Here is a 24,130-nt window from a genome sequence, read left to right as displayed (position 1 = left end):
TTTTATTATAGTCTCGATTTTGCATCATTCATAATTTTAAAGCTAATAAATACTATCTGAGGATGATGTCACTCTCCACTATCCATACGAAGGCTTCTAACAGCTGGCTGATGTGAAGATGTATTTAGGAAAGAGGAAATTCAAATGCCCTTGCTGGGAATCGAACCTGTGTCCTTTCATTTCCTGAGTGTGCACCATAGACCACTAGGCTACAAAGGCAACGAATATCTCGATCTTTCCTTGGAACTCGTGTGCACTGAATAGAATCGTACATGGACAGCGGACCTAACTCAGGCCAAAGTTCACCTTTGTAGTCTAGTGCAGTGTTTCTTAACCTTTTTTTGCCCGTGGCCCCCTTTGAACCATATTTTTTTCTCGTGGCTCCCCTGTCTTACCCAGAGTTTTCGACCCTCATCTACGAGCAAGATCCTTTATACGTATTGAATTGATTTTTTTAATTGAATTTATACTAAATGAAAATTTTGCGAAGAAAATTGGCCTCCAGATCACTGGCCTAGAATTCAAATACAACGCCACAACAGGCAAAATGCCCAACGAGGTGGCTTATAAAAAGATGCCCATAAAAATATGGTTGTCATATGTTTCAAAAATACAGCAACCCCATTAAAAATGCAATTAACACAAATTACAAACAATATATACACATGCAAACAATATATACACATGATACAGTACAATATATATATTGATACAGTCAAACAATGCAATTTACGACAAATTTGCTAAATATTGCAAAATTTGCAGAAATAAAAGGCTGCTGCAAATCAGAGTAAACAAAAAGATATGTTTTTTAAAAAACATCTGTCATGAATTGTTGGCCATACTTAATAAAGTAAAATATCGGAAGCTAGGATCTTAAATACGGTATAATACAGGGCATCGTCGATTGTCACCAAAAATGTTGCCATAAGTCTCAAAATCAGCAATAGTTGCAAAAAATTACAAATGCTTTTTAAATGAAAGACTACTAGAAATCACTGTTAATTTAAATGTAGCCATAACTATCATAATATGATTTATAAGCTATGAAATTATCAATCATGAGTTTAATAAGCATCATAAATTGAAATAGGCTTTGCTGAAAAAAAAAACAGTACAAGTGTATAAAATAGTCGGAACAGTCAAAAATCTGACCATTCTGAGTGTCCCATAAATAGCAGGACACCATCATGTTGTAAGTTTCTGGTCCGTCGAATTGTTTCACACATTTTACTTGTCCTCAGGTTGAGAAACACTGGTCTAGGGCGCTCACCTGCCAAGTGAGAGGACGTGGGTTCTATTCCTCGCAAGGGCAGTTGAATTTTCTTTTTCCTAAATACATCTTCACATCAACCAACTGTTAAAAACCCTCAAATAAATACTATGTTTGCAATATTACAAATATCTATCATAGTACTAAATCATATGTATCACATGCATTTATATTTAATGTTACTTGCCTTGAGCGAAAGCATCATGAGTCCAGCTTCTACCAACATTTGGAGCACCATCATGGAGCACTACATCTGCTTTCCATGTTTTTAAGTGCCTCTTTATTGTCTATAAATAATAAATTGAAAGAATATGCTGAAATTAATTCAAATCAAATATTTCCCGGTCGGTTCTAAAATACTTCTTGAACAAGAAATCTGTCATCATAGAAATATATTAAGCCGCATCCACGCAAAAACCGATTTTGAGGTGTGGGTAGCACAGTAAAGGTTTGATTTTGTCTAGCCACACCACAAAATCAGTTTTGTATGAGTAGCAGCTGCTGGTGTAGTCTCGGATTTAGGGCCAAACATATACATACAATACCCTACGCCATGAGCCAATTTATTAGAAACTTCATACAGGAATGCTAATGAGGAATAAGGCTCTGTTCCTGGGGGTGGGGGTACTGAAGTCGCATTTATACCAGAAGACTCAGTATCCAGCCGATTCAACCATGTGCACCCCTCAGAGGAGGATGTTGGTTCAGGATATTGGTTTATTTTAACAAGAAAACCTACGCGAGTAATAATATCACCTTCATTGCTGCTAGAATCGCTAAAAATTTGATTTTTTTCTATTTTGCTTCATAAAGTACAGAAAGATAAGAAGTTGAAGAAAGAGATAGAAGAACGATAAGTGGGATAAAAAATTTCTTTTTCAAGAAAGCGAAAATGGGGGGGGGGGGAGCTTTAGCAAAATGCTATAATGCTAATGTAATGATTGATGATTGGATGTCTACTCATTTTGTACCTCCTGTACGCATTTTTGCGAAAGTGGCTACTACTTCTTTCGCATTCTATGATTTTCTTTCACATTTTGCAAAAAATGAGACCATAGCTTAAACCCTGATAAGGTGAACTAAAATTGTCGTTTTTACTCAGTTTTCCAGGCTTTGAGATGTTTTTTAATAGTGCTGTGTGAGGGGGAATAGGCAATTCAAGTCGTTTAGTCGCCCAGAGTTCTAAACTCCAGGCTACTTGAGATAGAAGTTTCTCCTTGCGAGGGAGGCCTAAGGTTTTACACAGGAGGGTTTTTCATATGAGGTACATATGTACAGTTTAACAATTCAAGTTATAGAAAACTTCCAGTGATGGAAAATATATTTCTCAGATGGAAATTACAGCATGGCCCCAAGTTTTTTAGAACAAGCTTATTGTCTAACGAGGGAATGAACGCTAGAACTTTGCCACTACACTTATCCTGTTGCCGAGATCTCTTCTAGCCCAGCTTCGTGGCAGAATCCGGAACACTATATTTTGTGTAAAAAAAAAACAAGAAAAAAAAAACATAGCATTCACGATTTTTACAGCATATTTTCCCGGACAATCGGATACTGTTGCAATTAACAAAGTTAGTGGTGATTACAGATGAGATGGGGTTGGGAATAGATGAAAAGTTTCTGGGTTTAGTTAAGATGGATGAATGCAGGGGTCTGTCCAGACTTTTTGCACAGGGTCCTGTTTTTGTGAAAATGTACCTTATTTTTGTGAAAATGTACCTTATTTTTGTGAAAACGTTCAAAATAGCAGTGAAAGTAATACTAATTAAACAGCAACCTCATTTTCCTATTTTATTTCATTTTTATTATCATTTTCCTAGTTTTTGATGCACTCACAGCTTGTTTGTGTTTCTGGCTATATATATGCTTGTTGACACATCGTGTTGGGTGATCATCAAATTGCACCCCCTTGGTCAATCCAGGGTCCCTTATCAAAAAATGTAGAACATATTTTGCAAAGAAAGCCAGATGCAGAAATGCTGTAACATAGCCAACTGTGAAGCTTCTCAAAACGTGCGATGTTCAACAAATTCGGTACTTTTAGACCCATTTTTCTAGCTTCTGTAGATGAAATTTTCTTAAAATCCGGCTCTACCGACGAATTCGTAGCATCTTTCAGCGCTTCCGATAAATCAGCAATGTCTTCCACCGCTTTCGACGAATCGGTAATGTCTTTCGAAGAAACGGAATTGTCTTCCGACGAATCGGCAATGTCTTTCGAAGAATCCGAAATGTCTTTCAGCGCTTCTGATAAATCGGTAATGTCTTTAGGCGCCTCCGATAAATCGGTAATGTATCGCGCCGTTTCCAAGGTTTCGACAGCGTGGTTCGAAACCGATGAAGGAAGCAATGTTTCAGTAATTTTTTCCGGGTTAGCACAATTGGAATTATCTGTATCTGACGTCTTTTTGGTGACGTTTTCAGATCCTCGTTTAAAAAACGATGTTATGGAGCTGCATCCCCTAACGTCAGTTGGCCGTATTTTTTTAATGTAGTAATCACTATTCCTTGAATTTCCACCTGTTGGTGGTCGACCACGCTTCATATTAAATTTTCAAAAATGAAAGCGCAATACAGGAAAAAAAACGTGCACAAAAAATCCAATTCTACAATTGTTGATGATTGTTGTTGTGATTCAAAGACCATTTGAGGAGAAGTGCGGGGCTAAAGCGTTTGTATAATGGCATAGGTTGCGCGATAAAATATCGGACGCGGTCAATCCGTGGTCAACCAGCGGGATGTCCTAACCAGAAGACTAGAAACAAGGAAAGCCCTCTCAAGGTCACGCTCTTTCTCCGATCGCCTTTTCAAGGTCATGTTTTCCGGTATCCAACCAACAACTTCTATAGATAAGATTACTCATCTATGGGGGAAGGGGTGGTGGTGTTGGGCCAACAATACATGCTTAAAAAAAAAGATCAATGGCTTTCTATTACAACTAGGGTCATAACTGATAAGAATTTTGTCGCACAGCAGTCGCAAAAGTTCGTTTTTTACGACGTAATTTTCATGAAGGGTTCGTTTTCTGGAATTTTGTGATGGATCCGTTTATTATCCTCCAAATTTTGTGAAACATCCTTTTTTTTAGCCCCGGAATTTTGTGAAGGGTCCGTTTTTTAGCCCCAGAATTTTGTGAAGGGTCCGTTTTTTAGCCCCGGAATTTTGTGAAGGGTCCGTTTTCCGGACCCAAATTCCGGCTGGACAGACCCCTGGAATGTATACATATTAGGATGGAGGTATATTTTAAAAGCAATTGGGGGGGGGGGGACGCCCATATCATCTCATCTGTTATTTTACACTTGTCATATTATATACACAGGATACAAAAAAAAATGAGAATTGAGAATCCCGTTTTAACGAATACTGTTATAGCAAAAATCTTGTTTTAGCAAAAGCTTTTCTGATTCCCCAATTAAGTTAACATTGTAACAAAATGCAAAAACCCGGAATTCCTTTATAACGAAATGATTTCTCTGATCTCTTGGAGTTCGTTATAACGGAATTCGACTGTATCCATTGGAGCGAGTCATCTCGCTCAACACCTTATTGGTAAGCAAATGGGTTTGATAACTTGTGAACTAGAAGCCAGCATCAGTTTTATTGGGTTGAGTTCACTCGTTCCTGGGTGGATTTGATGAAAATATACAAAATTGAAATATTGTGCGGGGGGGGGGGGGAATATATATAATTAGGGATCACTCGTGCATCTCACATTCATTCATTGTCTTCTGGACCATGGAAAGATGGCTTATGACCTTCATCAAGAAAAGAGGGTTCGTTCTTCTGTAGGGAAGAATGGAGAAAGGAAAAAACATATCTTCCAGGGTTTCTGCCGGATAGTGTATCCCCCTCCCCCTTTATCCCTACTGAAGAACCCTCCCTTTTAGTGATGAAGGTCATAAGCCATCTTTCCGTGGTTATATATTGCATACATTCCAAAAACTTTGCTTTGTCTTCAGACTCAAATTTGGTAATCACACATAGAAACTTTCAGGTGACAAGGCAACCTCTAATTCACCAAGCCCTGTTGTACAAAAAAAATCTCAATTATCTGACACACGAATAATGCAATAACTGATTTTTTTCCCTTAAAAACGTGTATTAATCTTACTAATATATTACTGATGCTAATGTAGCCATTTATTTTTGATATCAAAACTTAGTTTCATATAATTACATACTTAAAAAGTTTATCCCACCATACTTTTAGTCCAGGAAGTATCAGATAATTCAGGGTCCATTGCCTTAAAGCAGAATATTTTGCATCGTCATGCAACAAGCCTTCAGTTGACTGAAAATGCTGAGAGGTAAGAATTCAGATTTTTATGTTTTCTATACAGAAGAGTTCTTTTTCTCCATTCTTTTATGGAAATTATTCCCAAGACTACAGCAACACTGATTTCCAGAGCAGACAGGCTTTCAACATGATACTCACATAGCATGAAAATTAAAGCATTTACCATGTCCACTTCAAGACATGGAAGACAAACAGCAGCACCAGCGAACACAAAACACGCACAACTGTGATAACATAACTATGTTGGGCCACGCATGCAACACAGAAAACACATTTTAACATGCACTGATTCATTGAAAATTTAGCAAAGGAATGTTTATAAGGTGCATGTAAAGTTAATATTTAATGACATGTAAACATTAGAAATAACTTTACACTGTACACTAGAAATAATTTTAAGGAATCATGATAAACTACAAAGCAAAAAGCTCAGGCACTTCAGACAAGCTGAAGGGGAGAAAAAAAAAAAAGGTAATTATTTTCAATGGGAAAATTTGACAGTGATTCACGATAAAGATTTTCATGAGTAACTTGCAGAAATGATTTAATCCTATAAATTGTGGTGTCTCTAAAGTAATTTACCAGTCTGCATTTGTCAGTTGTGATATCTTCTTGAAAAGTGATTACATTCGGTATAGGCTTGATGGAAACCAAATCCACACCTAAAATAGAAAGATATGAATCAGCTTTTGCTTTATTTTTATTTTGTTTAAAATTAATAGCCTTCATAAGATGACGAATGAATTTATATATGATTAGATGTAAAATTCTTGAGAATAATCTTTAGAAGAATATTCGAGAATATTTCCTGGAAGGACTGCAATTATAAATAACTGGAGATATGATATATATAAGTACACGTAAATACAAAAGACAGATAAATCATATTTTAACCCTCTGGCCACAGGCACGTTTCATATATTCTATAAAATTTGCAGAGTATGTCATTATATTTTTCTATATTCATATGGTGGATAAAACTACCCCATGATTTTGTACAGAAAAATTCAAAAACCATCAGTGGCTGGAGGGTTAAAAACCACAAATTCACTTTATACATGCTCAAAAAACTGTAAAGACTTTCAACGATGTTTTGCCCATAATAAATTCCAAACATAACCAAGACAGGCAAAAATAACAGTCATGCTGCAAAAAATATTTGTTATAACCAATATCCAATAAAAATTCATTTAACCACCAAAATCCCCTTATCCATATATTTTGAACCAAATGACTATCTTCTTGAGCCTGGAATTATGAATCCAGAATTGTAATATGAGATTCCAGAATCATAATATATGATTTCAGATCTTGCATTGTTTTATATCAATGCAAACAATTTACTTATTTGTTCTTCTTTGATTCCTATTACAGTGGAACTCTGATTAACTAGGAGTATACTCCTCCAACCGCAAGAATTATTGGCTATGCCATAACACGTCAGATGATCTTATTAAATTCAGTTACATAAAACGACTACACATAAAGAATAAATCAGTAGCTCACCAGCAGCTAAGCTTATGTTAATGCAATGACTTGAAGAAATGTAAGCAAAACCTTACCAATAATGATTGCTGAAACTGGCATAGACTGTTGTGCAACTTGTAGCCATCCTCCTGGTGCAGCACAAAGATCAACCAAGACACGAGACTTTTGTAAAAACTCAAATTTTCTATTCAGCTGAAGGAGCTTGAATGAAGCTCTGGAACGGAATCCTATATTTTGAAGTAAAAAAATAATTATGAATATAAATGAGTATTTTAGTGAGACAATATAAAATAAATACAAACTTTTTGCTTTCTTTTTTTCGGCCCACGAGCTGTATGACGTAAATGTCAGTTTTGACAGGGAAAACATTTTTAATTATTCCCCCCAATAAAGAGTAACAAAATAAAAATAGTTCATATCACAAAGGTAATATTACACATATTGGGTTATTCAGAAAAAGGCCCAAAAATTTCGAAGGACCTCGATCTTACACTTCCTAATAGCAGGGCAACCTTGGGGAAAGAGGGAGTGGGCAACATCGTTTTTTATTTGTTTTACCTGTGCTGAAATAAGCCCCTTTTCTTTCTTAAGAGAGAATCATGGCTCATTAAGTTCGAAATGCTTTGCAGTAAATGCAACTGTGCCATGAGGGTTGTCCAGAAAAAAACTTTCCGATGGTTTCGTTTAAGAATGCGCAGTTAGGAGTTGTAGAACACAGAAGTCAGTTAGGTATGGGTCGTGGTTTACTTGCAGCAAGTTGAATCTTCATGAGATTAGGCTGCTAACCTATTCCATTGTGCGAGGTGAAAGCTCCAATAGGATAGCAGAGAAGTACTTTTTTTCATCTCACACTTTGGCCGACTGGCGGCAATTCATTCATGAAATGATTCTGAATCATATTGAGCTCAAGTCGGAAAAGATATGCGGCACAGAAAAGATAGTACAGATAGATGAATCAAAGTTTAAGAAGAGGAAATACAATAAAGGTCACAGTGGAGGGGCAATGAGTTTTTGGTGGCATAGAGAGGGGCTCAGCAAAGATGTTTCTAGTAGCTGTTCATGATACTCTCATAGGGGTCATCGAGACATGGATAGAGACGCGTACAACGATTTATTGAGATTGTTGGAAAGCTTATCATCATCAAGGAGATAAAGGTTACAACCATCTGAAAGTGAACCACAGCATTGTGTTTGTTGACTCCATCACAGGATGTCATACAAACACTGTTGAGAGTGCCTGGCGACACGTCAAGGCCTCCCTGCCGGAAGATAATCGGCACAGGGAAACTTCAAATTTCATTTGGATTTTTTTTTGTTCCGGCTGTCATGCGAAGGGAAAGACATTGATATTTTCAATGCCTTTTTGGAAATAATTAGGGATATAAAATGGGAAAATTACAAAATATCTGTAGTTCAATTATCTGTTTAGATGACTATAGGCTTTACATAGATGTTTGTATATATGAGGGTAATTCCCCCCTGAAAGGAACAGATTTGAGAGTATTTTTATAACCCAAAAATCGGAGAGTATTTAGTTTTAACCCAGAAATCAGCATTTATTTTTTACAGTTGTTATTTGTTATTATTGTTAGTTTTTTTTTTTTGTTTTTTTTTTCATGCTGCGATTTTTTTTGGTGCCCGTTCTGACCATCTTGGCCACTTTTAGTCAGGCTGTCTGACACGTATGGTGCCAAAAAAAAGTCTCCAAAAATTGCCAAGTGGCAGAAAATACGACAGCTGTTCCCTCTCAGGTTATACATTCACATTTCTATGAATTTTTTGCGTACAAGCCACTATAGCTTTGGTCCCACAATTTTTTTTTTAATCCAGAGATTGTATTTTGCCCTGTATTATTTAAAAGAAAGGCTGGGTTTCATTTTTATTCTGGAGAATATTCACTTATATATCAGGAGGGAATTTGTATTATTTAGACGAGAGTTATGGTTTTATATTCCAAGAAATCACATTTTCATTTATTTTATAATAAACGGTTAGAATGTTATATTTTTAACCTTGATCCCTTATCTAGCCAAAAAATGTTTTGTTCATTCACTGTAGATACATGCAGGGAGCTGGGCGTTTATTCAGTGTATGACAGAACGGAAGGTGACGTCCTTTCTGAGACTGCATGCGCATTAGTAACAAAAGAAAAAGAATAGGTAAATTAAATTAGAATCCACTGTTAACCTAGTCAGTAAAGTTCAAAACTGGCAATACGAATGTTAATGGTTCAAATCCCAGTCATAACTATAGTATTTTCTTCTTCTTTCATCTTCAATTTATTTTTCTTCTTTCATCTTCAATTTATTTTTCTTCTTTCATCTTCAATTTATTTTTCTTCTTTCATCTTCAATTTATTTTTCTTCTTTCATCTTCAATTTATTTTTCTCCTCTTACATCTTCGATTTATTTTGTTTTCCACTTGTATGCAAAGGTTTTTATTAAGTGTTCAGTCATTTCCGGAGGGCCCGAACGGAGATATGGAGAGGGGGCATGGAGTTGACTGATCTAATGTATATATGAATTGGCATCATCATCATCATTGTGCCCCCCAGACTTCAAATCTATCTCCGCCATGGCGAAGCCTTCACGGCAATTGATTCATTTTTAATTACTATACTTATATTCAGGGGTGAAGAGTCATCTGTTTACTGTGTAGGGTGGTGGATCAGCAAGTAAAGCGTACCCATCAGCCATCTGTGAGCCGCATTGACAAAATATGTAAAAGCGAAATCACATCTTGCCAATTGTAATACAGATGAGAATAATTTGTTTCATTCTTTTCAAAATATATGGGCTAGTGACGTGACTGAAACAAATCTGCTGAAAATCAAATAACGCACCTTGCCAGATCTTCACAATGTCAACAATTACATGCCCCTTTGTCAGGGGCACCCTGCGGCCCAACAAAGGTTTTTTTGTTTTTTTTTTGAAGAGATTTTTTGTTAAACTGTTCTGGGGAGCCGCGGTCGGGCGCTGATTAGAGTGTGGGGCACCGCGAGTGGTAAAAGTTTGAGCCCCCGGTGTAGGGAGTAAATGATGAGAGAATTGTTTACCTGTTTCTTTGGCAAGTTTGTAAAATTTATCTTTCCGCTGTTTTCCTTTCTTAACGTGTTTTCCCATGTTTTAAATGTTAAAAACAAACGCTCCAAAACACTGCGGGGGAAAAAAAATGCGCTGGAGCAAAAACACGAGGAGCACGTTGTCATTCGTACATCAGTACGGCCTGAACTACCGGAATCAGAAAGGTTTTTTTTATATATCCTAATTCAACCATTCTCCATTTAATTCAATAAAATTCAAATATTATAATTATAAAAAATTCTTTGATTGATATTTTTAGTTTTAATAATAAAAAATTTCAATGTTTTATTTTGCTACTATTTAATTTTGATTTATTTCTGTAGTATGGAAGCAATAAAGGGAATCTATCTAACTTAATTTCGTTCTTCCTTTAACCTTAGAAGCGGACGAATTCCGTCAATCAAATCCCACAAATATTTGTTGAGTAAGAGTTTTAATAGTTTCTTTGAAAAAATTGTTTTTTAGCTCCAAAGTTAATGCGATTTCATTATTTATTTATTCATTTTCAATTTTAACAATGTCCTCAATGAGATTTTATTTGAAGTTAAATAAGAGTTATCCCACACACAAAAGATATGCAGAGATGAATTGATAATATTTCTTCTATTCATTGTTTCATTTATTCTCATCAAAATTTATATATTTGCGATAATTCATTGCGTGAAATAAAATCTCAATTCATCAATTTTTACAGCCTTAATTGATTGATGTGTATATGATTGATATATATATTTTTTAATTTTATGTATAAATGTAGGCCGCCCAACTCAAACAGGGATCTTATGAGAATTTGGCGATGATAAATAATTTTTTGCATGTGCGTACCTGCTGTAAATTATCTTGAATTTTTTTTGGAAAAGCTAAATACTAACCCCTTTTGCAATTTTTTTTCCTTTGGCGAGAGAAACGTCAGAAAGCATGATTAGAAGTTTCCAAGAGTGAAACGTAGTCATGCTTTTTAACGTCTTTCTTGCCAAACAAAAAAAAATCGCCAACACATCGTCGCCGAAAAGGGATTATACTACAGCAGCTGAATTGAAAAAAATATGATAAAAACAATAACAAACAAAACATAAGTGATCGAAATTAAAAATAAAACATCCTAAGACTAGATATGATATCGAGATTGGAAATGAAACAACATTTAAAATCATTGAAGCGCTGCAGTAATACAAAAGCATATAAGGACCAGCACCCTCTCTATGGGGAAGGGGGGGGGTGATGTCATTTAACAGTATAGTATAGAACCGAGCACGCCCAGGCTCTGTCGCTTTTGCGATATGAGCTCATTGATCGTGAGATCCTGGGCGTGGCGGAAAAACTCAAACTGGCAAGCCAGCCGGGAAAGCATACCCGGTTCGAACCAACATCCCGCCAACACTCCAAGCAGCACAACCACACCCGAACCCCCAATCCCAGGGCACATCACCGCTCGACAAAGCCAGGACAGCATGACCCCCTCAGCCCGACACCCGCGACAAGTCCCCACCGGCATGGTCTACAGCGTCCCAACATGTCCCACGAAGGGAGACGCCCGACCACCCCTATGAACCTCCACCGCGGACACGAGAGAGAACCCACCACAGGACGGGGACACCACCCTATCAAGAAAAACACGGAACGCCTACATTTAACAGTAAGCAAGTGAAAAAAAAATACGAAACAAATGATACAAGTAGCAAATACCTATAGATATGGAAGATTATAGTGAAAGTGCATTGTAACAGTTTCAGCTTATAAATGAGAATCTCGTTATAACGAGGTATTTGCTAGTGTTTGTCTAATAGTAATATTGAAAATAAGTAAGCGTCTCATGAATTCCCTAAAATGTTATTTTTCCTTCTCTTTTGTCAAGAATTTAACAATCACTTTTTTCATGGCACATGATCCTCATGAAAATTACTCTCGGGACTTCCAACAAAGAATGGACACTGAAAAGACAAATTTATTCAACCTCCCCCCCCCCCCCCTCCCTTTGCTTGTTTTTGGGCTTCCCAGTATATACATGGGATATGTGATGATTTTATTTATTTTTTTTTTTGTCTTTCCTAGTGACTAAGATACCACAGGACTAGAACTTGCAGTTTAAAGTTTTTTTCCAAAGACTGAAAAATCATGCTAGAAAAACTTTCGGATTAGTGAGGGAATGTTGGCGAGTTGCTACAGCCAATAGTGAACAGTGATATAATAGTTGAGACTTTTAATTGCTCAGTTGGTAAACTTAATTTTTAGTAATACAAAGTTCAATGCAAAAATGTCTTAGAGAATTAACAGTTGTGAAACCCTCCCACACCAAAAAAATCATTTTCACTACAGTTCTATTCATTAGTATTAGAGCGAAATGATCTAAAAGACATTTGATGCAGATGAACAGCAACTTTCTACAACTTTCTACCTCTGAGACAGCAAAAAATATATAAATTCGCTTATAATTAGTACTCTGTTATAACAGTTTTTCCTCATGATTGTTAACTGTCGTTATAATGGACTTTTACTGTATTTAATTTTTTGAAAATGCTGTGATGTAAATTTGTTAACTAAAATTTTTGTCAACTTCTAATGTTTTGAGAAATGTATCATTTTAAAAACAGATTTTCTACTTTACTCAGCATCGTAAACTCAGTAAAATCTCGGACTCTGAGACACTTGTCGAATAATGTTTGTTTCCGTGATATTATTAGTAGGCCTATACAGAAATGATTTCTATATTTTCAGATTGATAAGGCATCTATTTAAAATTTTCTTCATTTAAATTGCTTTCATCTCTTTTCTCTGACTCCATCACTTTCTGTCACTGCCCCAAAGCAGAATATGCCAAAAACTGCAATGTAAGTTGCAGACAATCTGGAAGAATTCTGAGAAAAGTGTAGGAAACACTATTATGAATATTTTTAGTCAGCTGAGGGCTCATTGCAGAACAATGCAAAACATTCAGCTTTGTGGATCACTGAAAATTACTGTGTTACTTCCTTCGTCATTTTCAAGAATTCTTTTGTTTGAACTATTTTAGGAATGCTGAAATGGCCTTTAACAATCGCATTATATTTTTAGGATCCAGAAGCTGCTTTTTAGGCAAACTTTTGAGATATTTTTAAAATCACTCAGAAACAAGCATGGAGATGCTTACAATACCCCGATTTATTTTCTTCATTGAATAGATAATTATCAATCAAAATGTGTTTTTCAACAGCACCATAAAGATAATGCCATGAGCACCATGAAGATATAATAATTAATAATTTAATGTATCTACTGAAGAAATGAAGTTTGCATGAGTATGTTGAGATGACAGTTGCATGTGCTCGCTCACAAAACAATGTTTTACATTGTTCTGCAATGAGCCCTCAGCTGATGGAAAATGCTCTGTGATATGCAGCATACATCATGGTTTTTGAAAAATTTGGTTTCATATTCTGCTGGGTTAAGTTATTGATATGAATCTCAACTCTCGTGATTTTCTTTGTAAGAAATAAGTTATATAAACAAAGAGAGAGAGAGAGAGGTCTCTATTATTTTATCAATAAGTAATTATCCAAAGGTAAGTTTTTCCCCAGCATAGATTCCCCAACTGCATAATGCAGTTAGTCATACCTTGATACCCTGCTGTTACAGAGCCCATCTAAATTTATAAACCCCATGCCCCCGACTGTAAAAAATACACTAGAAATGGTATGTGTATATACATACACACATACATTGAGTACATGTTCTTTGCCCCCCCTTCCCCCAGAAAAAAGTTGAAATGACGGCCCTGCTCTTGAGGCTTGCTAGTTGACAGCAAGATTTGGTTGCTATTTTCATGCATTGTAACTAATTTAGTTTTTTTTCATGTTACAGAGGGTAACTTGCATCAAGATGCCTTTGTGTGTTTTTCATACTAATGTTCCCAGCAGTGCTATTCCTGATAAATTTGAAATAAAACTGTCCGAACTTCTGGCTGGAATTTTGTCAAAGCCAATTGAGGTAGTTTTTATGACCTATTGCTCTCTTGAAGTTATTGCACCTGCTGTATATTTTGAAACACTATACTCTTATTGTGCCTTCAGACAAAAATTAAAGGCAGTGTTTAATACTCTGTGTCATTGCTGGATAAATCGCAGGCACCATGGTCATTATAAAATCGGTTTTGGCGCCTAAAATTTTCTGAATGTGACTGTTAAATTGGAGTATGAACAGCACAAAATTTGGTTTCGTGACAGTGTCTCTTTTAACATTTAGGAAGGATATGAAGTCTTGAAAAAGATGAAAAGCATGATTGAGCATTTTTCTTGAGATTAAATCATTTTTGGCACGTGAGAAACTTGGCCGGCACCTAAAATTTTTTCGATTTGTCAGGCCCTTCTCTATTTCCAGGGCTGAAAAAATCCAAGGTGATTGGTTGCCATGGTGACTAGGAAATTGAGATTGGCAATTTCCTATATGGAGTTACTAAATTGGAGTCAGAACAACACAAAATTTTTGGAATTCATATCAGCATATTTATCAACATGGAAGGGGAACAGATATTTTCTGGATTTTACGTCGAGGTGAACTCGAAAAGAAAAGTCATATATAGTCTCCGTCGGAACTTGAACTCAGGCCATCTTGCATACCGGGAAACGTGCTACCATCTACACCACTGGAGACACGACCCTAGCTTCCTTATTTCACTTGCTGGGCATGAGGTGCTGAAATAAAGGCATTAGTAGCCTCTCTTAACTTCAGTACGGCCCAGGTGGGGCACGAGATATATGGCTTTTTCTCATTCCAAAGTGCATGAAATAATGAAGGCAGGGCTTGTCTCCAGTGTTGTAGATAGTAGCATGCTTGCCCGGTGTGCAAGAGGGCGTAGGTTCGAGTCCTGATGAAGACCAGATGACTTTTCTTTCGTAGTTCTCCTTGGCATAAAATACAGAAAATATCAGTTTCCTTGATATATGGGGGCTGAGAAAAAGCCTTCTATTTCTAACATGGAAGCTATATGCTGGAAAAGTCTAAAGAAATATTATTTTGAACTTGTTTTTTCTTTGAAAAAATTTTGGTTCCTGAAAATTTCTTCTGATGCCTTGATTCTTTAGTGATTTGTCAAGCCCTGTCTATGTCAAGAGCCTTCAAATTTCTTGAGTCTCAAGCTTTGTCTATCATCAATTGAAGAGCATCCTTACAGCAACATTGAAATGTGCTTTCCTAAAATCTGCATGATTGTAATTTTTGAATGCAATTTTTACAGGGTGCTTAATTGAAGCATTGCTCAAGTGCTTGCGAGCACAAAATCGGACATGACAATTAAACACTCTGTATGAATTGCAATCAAAATTACAATTTTTCAGGCATGCCCGAGTATAAAATCGGATGCAAACATTAAGCATTCTTGCTGCTTCAAGGAGTGCAACAGTGCTTGTAAGCGACATGTTGAAGATGGCTACTCTATGCCATCCTTGATGACAGAACATCTTATCAAAATAATTTATCACTTAATTTGTTGAGTAAACTTCAGAAAACATTGTTTATTGAAATATAATATCAGTGCTTAAATTAACCAAGTTCGATGGTATTCTCATGGGTGGAGATGAACTTTCAGTGCTGGAAGGAGAGGTCTGAAGTTTTTTTTTTGTTGTTTTCTAATTTTCAGGCACAAATTCGAGAGCCTGTCACCCATTTGAAAAACTCTCTTTTGCTGAGATCAGGCATACCTTCAACACGATACGTAACCATAAATTTCAGCCTTTGCTATTTTCACTTCAAAATATGGAAGACAGGGAGGAGATCACAACTCCTTCCATGACTATTTGCATATCCCCCAACTTGATAGATTTGACGTGCATGATTTTTGTCAGCGTCATGTATCGTTTAACTTTGGGGTATTATTGTATATACAAGTTTTGTTGTAGCTACAGCAACTGTTTTGTGATTGTGCTTCTTTTTAGTTTTACTGTGAAATGAATTTTTTTTTTTTTTGTAATTTTCATAATCTTGGTTTATATTTTACATGGTGGTAATTGATTTTTTTTTTCATTTTTTATGTTCCTCTGAAATTAACTCATTTTAATATAATATGTATTCTATGGTCAATCGTATTACAGCGTATCACAGTCGTGGTCGAGCCTGGGAAAAAGATGGCTCGAGGAGGAACTACAGACCCAACCTGTTTTTTCCAGATTTGGTCTATTGCTGTTTTCTCGCCAGAGAAAAATCCTCTCTATGCTTCCAAACTCTATCCATTTATATCTGAATCATTAGGAATTCCGGAAGATAGGTGAGAGCCTCACACACACTCTATTTTTTATTACAAAAAAATAAAAATTAACCTCTTATCTGGCTCTTTTTCCGGTCTTATATTTTGTCCTAAATCAGCTTTAAAAAATCGTGTTCTTTACTTGATGTTATTAACACTAGAACCGCTGAGTGAGTCAATTTGATCCAAATCAAACTTCATTTTCATTTATCTCAAAAACTTACAGGCATTTCGTGTTTTGGAGTTATAAGCACTTATACCTAGAACTGCGGTTCGGATCATTTTGACCCAACGTACTAGTATTCTATAGGAAAAAGGGGGTGTAGGATTTTCTTGGCAGTGGACCCTTTACCCTTTCTAAAAAGTATTTCTAAAGGAGGATTATGGAGAATAAAGGTCTTTCAAGGTCAAAGCCAATTCATTGTAGAGCAGATTATTTCTTTTTCAATGGAGGAAGGGCAAGCAGATCTAAATATTTTTTTCCTTTGTAAACTTGAATACCTGGAATTCTGACGGACTCAATGGAGATTTTGGGAGTGTAAAAGTTTAACTCTAGAAAAAACATGTAGTTGAAATTTCTGTAGGCAAACGATGTCACACGTTTGCACCAAATACGTTTTGAATGGATTTCCAAATTTTGGGAAGTATCAGCGTCCAACGAATCTCTCTCTTTCAGAGCACACAGTGATGTAATTGATCAAGCCATTAGAGAGCAAGGACAGAAATGCCTCAACCGACACTTTTTTTCACTACGCTGAAGCTGGCTCAAATGCTATAAGCCAAAAAAATATGAGCTTAGTAGAGACGGTGAGACGAAATCAAAGAGCAATAAATATAGTGAAACAACAGTTGTATGGATTAATAATGCCACAATGACTATTTATCAAGGAAAGAACGATATAAGCTTTTCATTATTCAGCACGCTTCATCTGGCAGTCGATACTGGCAGTAGTAGCCCCAAAAAGCTTCCACATACACACAGAAACTACTATTTCACACTACAATTCAAAAGTGTAACGATCGTAGTTTTAGCAATCAAATGCCCATAAAATATTCGGTGAAGGTGGCATCGCAGACGTTTTCTACAACATCCTGAATCTCACTATAAAAAAATTCCTTTATTTTGTGTAAAGCAGTACAGAAGGCCAGAACTATTTTTCGAAAGCAGTTCCTCTAAAATCTTATTGAAAAGCTGCGTTCATCATAGGTGTTGCCCTTGCGCAAAAGGAAATGTTCGTGCGCTCTTGATCATGTAACTGTTCATGAGCGATCAAAATAATAATAAGAGTAATAAATAAAAATAAACAAGTCTGATGTTAGGTAACATAAAAATGTGGAAGCAAAACTTAATTTTTGCATGGGCTGTGCAACTTCAACATACGATGAATGTGCAAGAATAAGGGAAAAAAAAATTGCCCAACTGCTCATCATAAATTCTACTTATCTGTAAGAAATGAATACTTATTTGACAGTATCATATTATATACTTTCTCATACTTAATTAGACGTGCTTATTTTACATCTTTGTCATATTATAGGATAACTGAAAAATGTTTTTGGACTGAGTAGAGTAAATAATGTATACTAAATCTTATATTTACTGAATTACATCATTTTTTAGCTAATTTTGATGCTCATTTTATATTCATAAACAAATATTTTCCATGATGAATATGCAATTAAACAACATTGAATAAGAGTAGGGAAAAACTCCAGGAATCAAAAATAAATTCCTGTTTTCGCTATGAAATACCATTTTTTCACAGTGTGAGTCAATTTGACCCAGTCCGCGGTTCTAGGTATACTGAAAGTGCCATGGGGCTCTAGTGTTAATGACATTTTTATGTTTTTATAGCTTAGTGTGTATTAACAAAAACACAGTCTCTATTGGCTTTATGAAACACTATTTTCTTATAATTTATTTGTCTAATTCTTAAATCACATTAGTGTAAGTAGTGCCCCCCTCAACCTTTTGTGCCCCTCCAACAGTCGATCCCGCGTATTCTTACTGATGGAAAGTACCTTTCACAATATTCAATATACCATTCATATGCAATTAATTTTGCACAAATTTCAACCTTCTTCATAAGACACACCATTGAGCTGAAGGGAGTGTTAAAACAGCAATCTTTTTACATATAATTAGCTGTTTTTAGCTTTACATCTAATTAGCTCCCCAAAGTTCAGAACCCAGGGGCATTACCTCATCTAGTCAAGTCTTATTTCCTAGTTTTATTGAATTTCCTCTTAATAGACTGAACCTTGCTCCAGTAGGGACATTGTATATATTTTGCATCAAATTTGAGATTTCATGCATGTGATTTATTATATATGTGAATTTTATCTTAGTTTTAATATAAAAAATATGTCATGGCCCCTCCCCTCTTTGGAGCAATGGCTGAAATTGACTATAGGCGATAGAGCTTGAGCCTTGTTTGTTTCAGAAGGAAAAGATTTAGCTTTTCAGGCTTAGAGATGCTTAGCCTTTTACATGTTAGGCAGTCATGGGTAATCATTTTGGAAGATGAATCATTATAAGATTATAAACAATTATTGGGAGTCATCATTCATAATACAGCCTTACAAAAAAAAAAAGTTTGTTTTGTGCCTTGAATTTTTCAACTGAATTTTTTTTTCACTGTACAGGGTGTTTCAAAAAGAATCATCCAATTTAAACAAATCATAACTTTAGCTTTTAATCTGTTTTGACCGAATAATGTATAGGTGGAAAGAGGGAAATCTCACGTTTCACGCAGTTGCCAACAGGTAGCACTAACACTCTTGACAGGTAACGCTAACGCTCTTCCTTTGGCCGCCACTTCATTGTTTGTCAAAATTGACACATTTAAAAAGAAATACAATAGACATGATGGGATAAATCGAGAAGCTATCCATACTTAGAATAAGACAACCATAAATACATTTTATGGGCATTGTATAATATTTTATCATGTGTTTATATTGTTTATTATTTTTGTGATTGTGTTTTTAATTGGGTTGCTGTATTTTTGAAATATATGACATCCATATTTGTTATGGGCATCTTTTTCTCAGCTTGTTGGGCATTTTGCCTGTTGAAGCATTGTATTTGTATAAAATCAGATGAAAAAACTCTGGCACCAAAATACGTGTTGGGCTGTGTAATCATCTTCGGAGTGAAGATGCTTGGTACTAAGAGTGAGCAAAAAGTTGAGTGAAATTTTCAATCCATGTTTTCCTCACAATGCTAAATTTCTGTGGTTATTTTTATAAATATGAAATGCCTTCCTTCCATATTTAAATTTTTTGAATTAAATATCTTACATTTTGTTTTAATCTCTCTCTTTTATGTGTGTGTGCATGTCCATAGCCTATGTTTTTTTTTTGTTAAGGTAGGAAAGAAAAAAAAATTAAAACCATGGAAAAGAATATTGCAAACTTCTGTTCCACTCGACAACCCAAAGTTATTGTAACAAGAACAACAATTTAGTTATTGTCAATTTCCCATTTGTGAGGATATCATTTCGTGTTGAGGAAATTCAAACATTTGTGTTTTTTGCATTGTTAAACCTTATTTTTGTGTATTTGTAATCTTTTTGTTTAATTCACTCAGAAAAGTAGCACAATATAATGTGCTTCTTCAATACTTTTCTTGTTCACATTTTCACAGAAATTCATATTTTTTAAAATTATTTGGCCCTTTTTACCCCTTCAGGATTGTTCTTCTATTCCATGATATAGCAGCTGATCAAGTTGCCAAGCCAGCTCAATAGGTGCCTTGAACGTGCCTTTGCTTTGTACCCAGTTGTGAAGAGGTGCGTGTAATTGTTGGTACAAGTCCATGTGTGACAAGTCAACAATTTTGTGAAAGAAATTTCATTTGAACTGAGATAATGTTTTTTTTTTCTTTTTGTTCTTTATTTTGTTATTGCTGTTTGAAATATCAGTTAAACTTTGGATCATATGTATATTGAAGTTTTATATAAAAGTTTGTTGTATCTATTATACAAACTTGAGTTTTTCTATTTTTAAATTTGGTCTACAATTCTTTCGAACAAAGAATGGTATTATAAAAGTCTAATAAAAAAAAGAGGGCTCACATATTACATGTGGTTGTGTGTAAAACTAGTTATCAAATTACGCTATTTTCTAGTAAGTTTTTCTCTTCCTTATTTTTTCCATTTGAAAAATTGGGGTCGGCTGTGTCCAGGATTCAGCCGCAAGTTTTTAATGTATGCTGTGTTAATTGAAAGGATTCTCAGAAAAATAATAGTCTATCACACTGGTTTTAAGCAAGAATCTAAAGCAATATTAGTTTTGGCCATGTGATAAATTTTTGGTACTTCATACAGGGTATAGACCTCCCATCGCTCCTGTTTTTCCTACTTTTTTTTTTAAAATTTCCTATTTTCCTACTTTCGCCGCAATCGTCCTTTTTTACCCCTATTCTCTCCTATTCCTATTTTATCCCTCCCTTTTGTTTACTTCCAATTAAGACGCCTTCATATGTATTAAGGAGTTCATCCATTGAGGCTTTTCGAATAGACGTCGTAATCATCCGCAACATCACTCTGAGGAACAACACTAGATGTTGCATATAGAAACGTCCTCTCCACTTGTCAATACAAGATTCATCGAAAGACTGATTATTTGTGGAGATCCCCATAGAGATCAATGTTAAAATTGCCGATTTTAGCGCAGAAATGCGGAAATTCAGTGGGGGTTTCCGCCACATCAATAATTTTAAAAAGTTAATTTAATTTTTCATTTTCGAAATATTGAGTTCACTTAGAGATACGAAGCCAAAAAAATTAAATATAAAATAATGAGCCAGACGCACTTTTGAGGTAGATATCCATGCAATAACATTGATTTCAACTTTTTAATTGACATTGAGATGACATTTCAATTGGGGTACCGGAAGCCACTGTGGTAGTGGTCCATACCCCCTTCATCATTTCGTCGCCATCTGCGCAGCGAGTAATGCGAGTAGCCATAACTGTTATGCAGATTAATTATATATATGATTGTTTTCCTGGTGAAAACTAGCGCCCCCTTGCGGGGGATACCAGGGTTCAGATTGTTTAATTCATCGAACTGCGTGGATAGTATAGACCTTTGGCTGTATGTGCGTGATCATTCTTTTGCTTTAATTGCCTCCGTTGCGAGGGGAGGGGGGTTAACTTGCCCAAGTTGTGATTCTTATTTTCAAAAACGGGTTCTTCTAAGGGCCCAGGTTTTTTGAGCACCTGTCTGGTGAATGAATATGCCAGCTGGCATATTCATTCACCAGACAGGTGAAGACAAGCAATACATTTCTTGTATTGCTTGTTATACAATGCATTTAATATATGGTTCTAATAATTCAAAATATAAATATTCGTATAGGGTATCTACAAAGCTTAATTACAAAATTTAGATTCCCATCACCATTAAGTATATACATAATTTACAATTTATTTACACCGTCGTACGACACGGGGGGGGGGGGGGTCCTGTCAGGGGTCCTATCTTCTCAAGCGCGAAAATGAGAATGTCTCCGTTTTGTCTTATATTATCCAATTGCATCAATCCATATAGTTTAGGATGTTTTGAAATTAATCATGGGCCCATGTAAATTACATTGAAAAAATTCCGCAGCTTTAATCAAGCTTTTTTTGAAGGAAAAACGGGCAGATCGTTTTTTAACCTGAAGTTAAAAAAAAAATTTCGAAATATCTAGCTCCTATTAAAAAGGAAAGAAACGATTCATTTCTATGTTTTTTTAATGAGTCGCACAGGAAGTCGCCATATTGGTAACTTTGCATGTCTCTCAAGAAAAAGGAAAATATCACGTGATCCAAAAAGCCTCATTATCTCACTACGAAAATTCCGAGAAACCGCAAAATGCCGCTGCTTTCTCACTCCGTCCCTTTTTGACGCGTTTTATTCCCATGACAACCATGGGCGGAGATACGGGGGGGGGGGCGTCAAAGGTGAAGTCGACTGATCTAATGCATATATGTATAAATGAATTATCATCTTCCCCCCCCCCCCAAGGACTTTCAAGATTAGACTTTCAAGTCTATTCAAGTCAAAAGAGAACATTTTCAGTTCCACTGGAGTAGGGGACGACGACAAGCGTATCTTTTCGCTGTCGCGCCTTAGTCAATGTACTAAAAACTGAAGTCCAGTGGGGAAAAGCGAATTTGTTTCTCAAATCAGTTGTGGTAATTAACAAAGCAAAAAATGGGGAGGGACAGGCTGTCCACATACGAGAGATTCCATGAGAGACGCTTCCGGGATACCGTAACGAGCATTCATCCCTAAAAAGGCAGGCTTTTCTAGGAGTAGGCATTTTGCTCCGCGAGAACCGAACTGGATCATTTCGCGTTCGGAAATGTGTTACGTAATCACGCTACGCATTTGTATTTTCCTAGCGTGGCGCATTAGCTCAGCACAGGGTCGTTCTTAGACTTGGTGGCGCCCGGTGCAAAAACAGTAGGCAGCGCCCCCCAGGCGCGAATCCAGAGTGATGTGTCAGAGGAGGCATTTTTTGCTATAGTTTGTTTCAGGTGAACTTTGCAGTGAAGAGAAAGGTAGAGAGTGTATTCCTTCGTCGCAAAATATAGTTCCCATACATCGGAGGTTTCTGACGATCATTTATATAGAATATTTCAATTTTTTTTATGCTTTCGAAAAAGATACTGAAAAAATACCGTTTTGAACCAATGTATATTCGTTTAAAATTTTTAAATTAGAAAAAATATTGGTTACCATTATCAAAAATCCATGGCGAGCTCAAGAACACTTTGGCGCGATTTCCAAGAAATTTTCCCCGCCAATATCACTGTCGTGCTTTTTTTTTTTGGTTGCACAATTATATATATATTATATCGTCATTTTGTTGAATTTACCAATAGATACAATTTTTCATTCAGTTTTGATGTAGTTATAGGCCTACACACCCAGACGAATATTCAGTTTTTTTTCTCTCAAAAATAGCCTCCAACGAATTCAGATATTCACTCATAGATTACAGGAAGTGTCCCTCTTTCACGACAGCGCCGATACCGTTGTGAGAGGCTCTCTTTATGGGTGTAGGTTACGGTTCCAGGCGCCCCTCCCCCTTTTTTAAAATTATCTATTTCTTGCCGTGTTCGTAGGATAGGGGTGGTTTCTGAATTCCAATAGCCGATAGCTGGAGGGTGTTGACATAAGTAATGTCTCTTTTGCACCCACACCAACACGCCATCTTCTCCCCCACAGCAGAGGCTGTTCTTCCAGATGCCCCTTCGGTGTCTCTCCAGATAAATATAAATAAGCAAGAGAAAGAGAGACCCACAATGGTTTAGGCTTGCAGTGTATTTTTCCCTTCTGTGACAGTTGTATCTTTCTTTTCACCAGAGATAGCAACACGCTAAAACGTTCTCCGTTCTTTTTGGCAATAATGCATAAAGCACGTTATTGAAAAGGAAAGAATTTCGGATTGCAGATGGCCTGATAGAACACATGTTGGAGCAACAATTAATAATTAATAGAGAATCCGATAGTTCTACAACTTCAAGTGAGGATTCCATAGAATGGGAATCCGTAAAAAATGACTAAAACTGTAGTGGTAACAAGTGGCATCGACGTATATGCGTTCGGGTGGGTGAGCGACGGAAATTTCGGCAAGAAAAGTGAGTAAAAGAATTCTAAATTTTTCCTTATCATTTTTATTATTATTATTTGGGGCTATTCCCAAATTCAAACGTGAAAACCGGGTTAATAGGAGTTACTAAGATACTTTTCAATTAAAAAAAAAAAAAGATTT

At 36.0% G+C, this 24,130-nt stretch overlaps 2 protein-coding genes across 2 annotated transcripts in view; one reads left to right on the top strand and one right to left on the bottom strand.

The window, feature by feature from the left end:
- The window catches only part of LOC149075218 (pre-rRNA 2'-O-ribose RNA methyltransferase FTSJ3), a 36,435-nt gene extending 26,144 nt beyond the window's left edge, over positions 1–10,291 (bottom strand). The window contains exons 1-4 of the mRNA XM_089242505.1: positions 10,115–10,291; positions 7,133–7,285; positions 6,153–6,232; positions 1,461–1,560 (exon numbers count right to left, since the gene is read on the bottom strand). Of these exons, the coding sequence (XP_089098631.1) occupies positions 1,461–1,560; positions 6,153–6,232; positions 7,133–7,285; positions 10,115–10,181 (400 nt within the window). The 5' untranslated portion in view covers positions 10,182–10,291. The remainder of the gene's footprint in view (positions 1–1,460; positions 1,561–6,152; positions 6,233–7,132; positions 7,286–10,114) is intronic.
- Positions 10,292–10,479: 188 nt separating this feature from the next.
- Positions 10,480–20,346, top strand: LOC149075217 (MIF-like protein mif-2). The gene is made up of 4 exons (XM_089242504.1): positions 10,480–10,566; positions 13,980–14,105; positions 16,205–16,377; positions 20,051–20,346. Exons 2-4 carry the CDS (start codon positions 13,998–14,000, stop codon positions 20,106–20,108), a joined length of 339 nt encoding a protein of 112 aa, XP_089098630.1. The 5' UTR covers positions 10,480–10,566; positions 13,980–13,997; the 3' UTR covers positions 20,109–20,346.
- Positions 20,347–24,130: the final 3,784 nt, after the last annotated feature.

Source organism: Pholcus phalangioides, unplaced genomic scaffold (genome assembly GCF_987345545.1).
Source record: "Pholcus phalangioides strain wild (caught in Gottingen) unplaced genomic scaffold, Ppha-v1.0 ptg000015l_1, whole genome shotgun sequence".
In the NCBI taxonomy this organism is placed as follows: domain Eukaryota; kingdom Metazoa; phylum Arthropoda; class Arachnida; order Araneae; family Pholcidae; genus Pholcus; species Pholcus phalangioides.
This window is presented reverse-complemented; position numbering and strand designations above follow the sequence as displayed.

Coding starts and splice junctions, on each gene's coding strand:
- LOC149075217 (XM_089242504.1), top strand. CDS start 13,998: ATGCCTTTGTGTGTTTTTCATACTAATGTTCCCAGCAGTGCTATTCCT. Junction 14,106..16,204: donor TTTTGTCAAAGCCAATTGAG/GTAGTTTTTATG, acceptor ATCGTATTACAG/CGTATCACAGTCGTGGTCGA. Junction 16,378..20,050: donor TTAGGAATTCCGGAAGATAG/GTGAGAGCCTCA, acceptor TTACCCCTTCAG/GATTGTTCTTCTATTCCATG.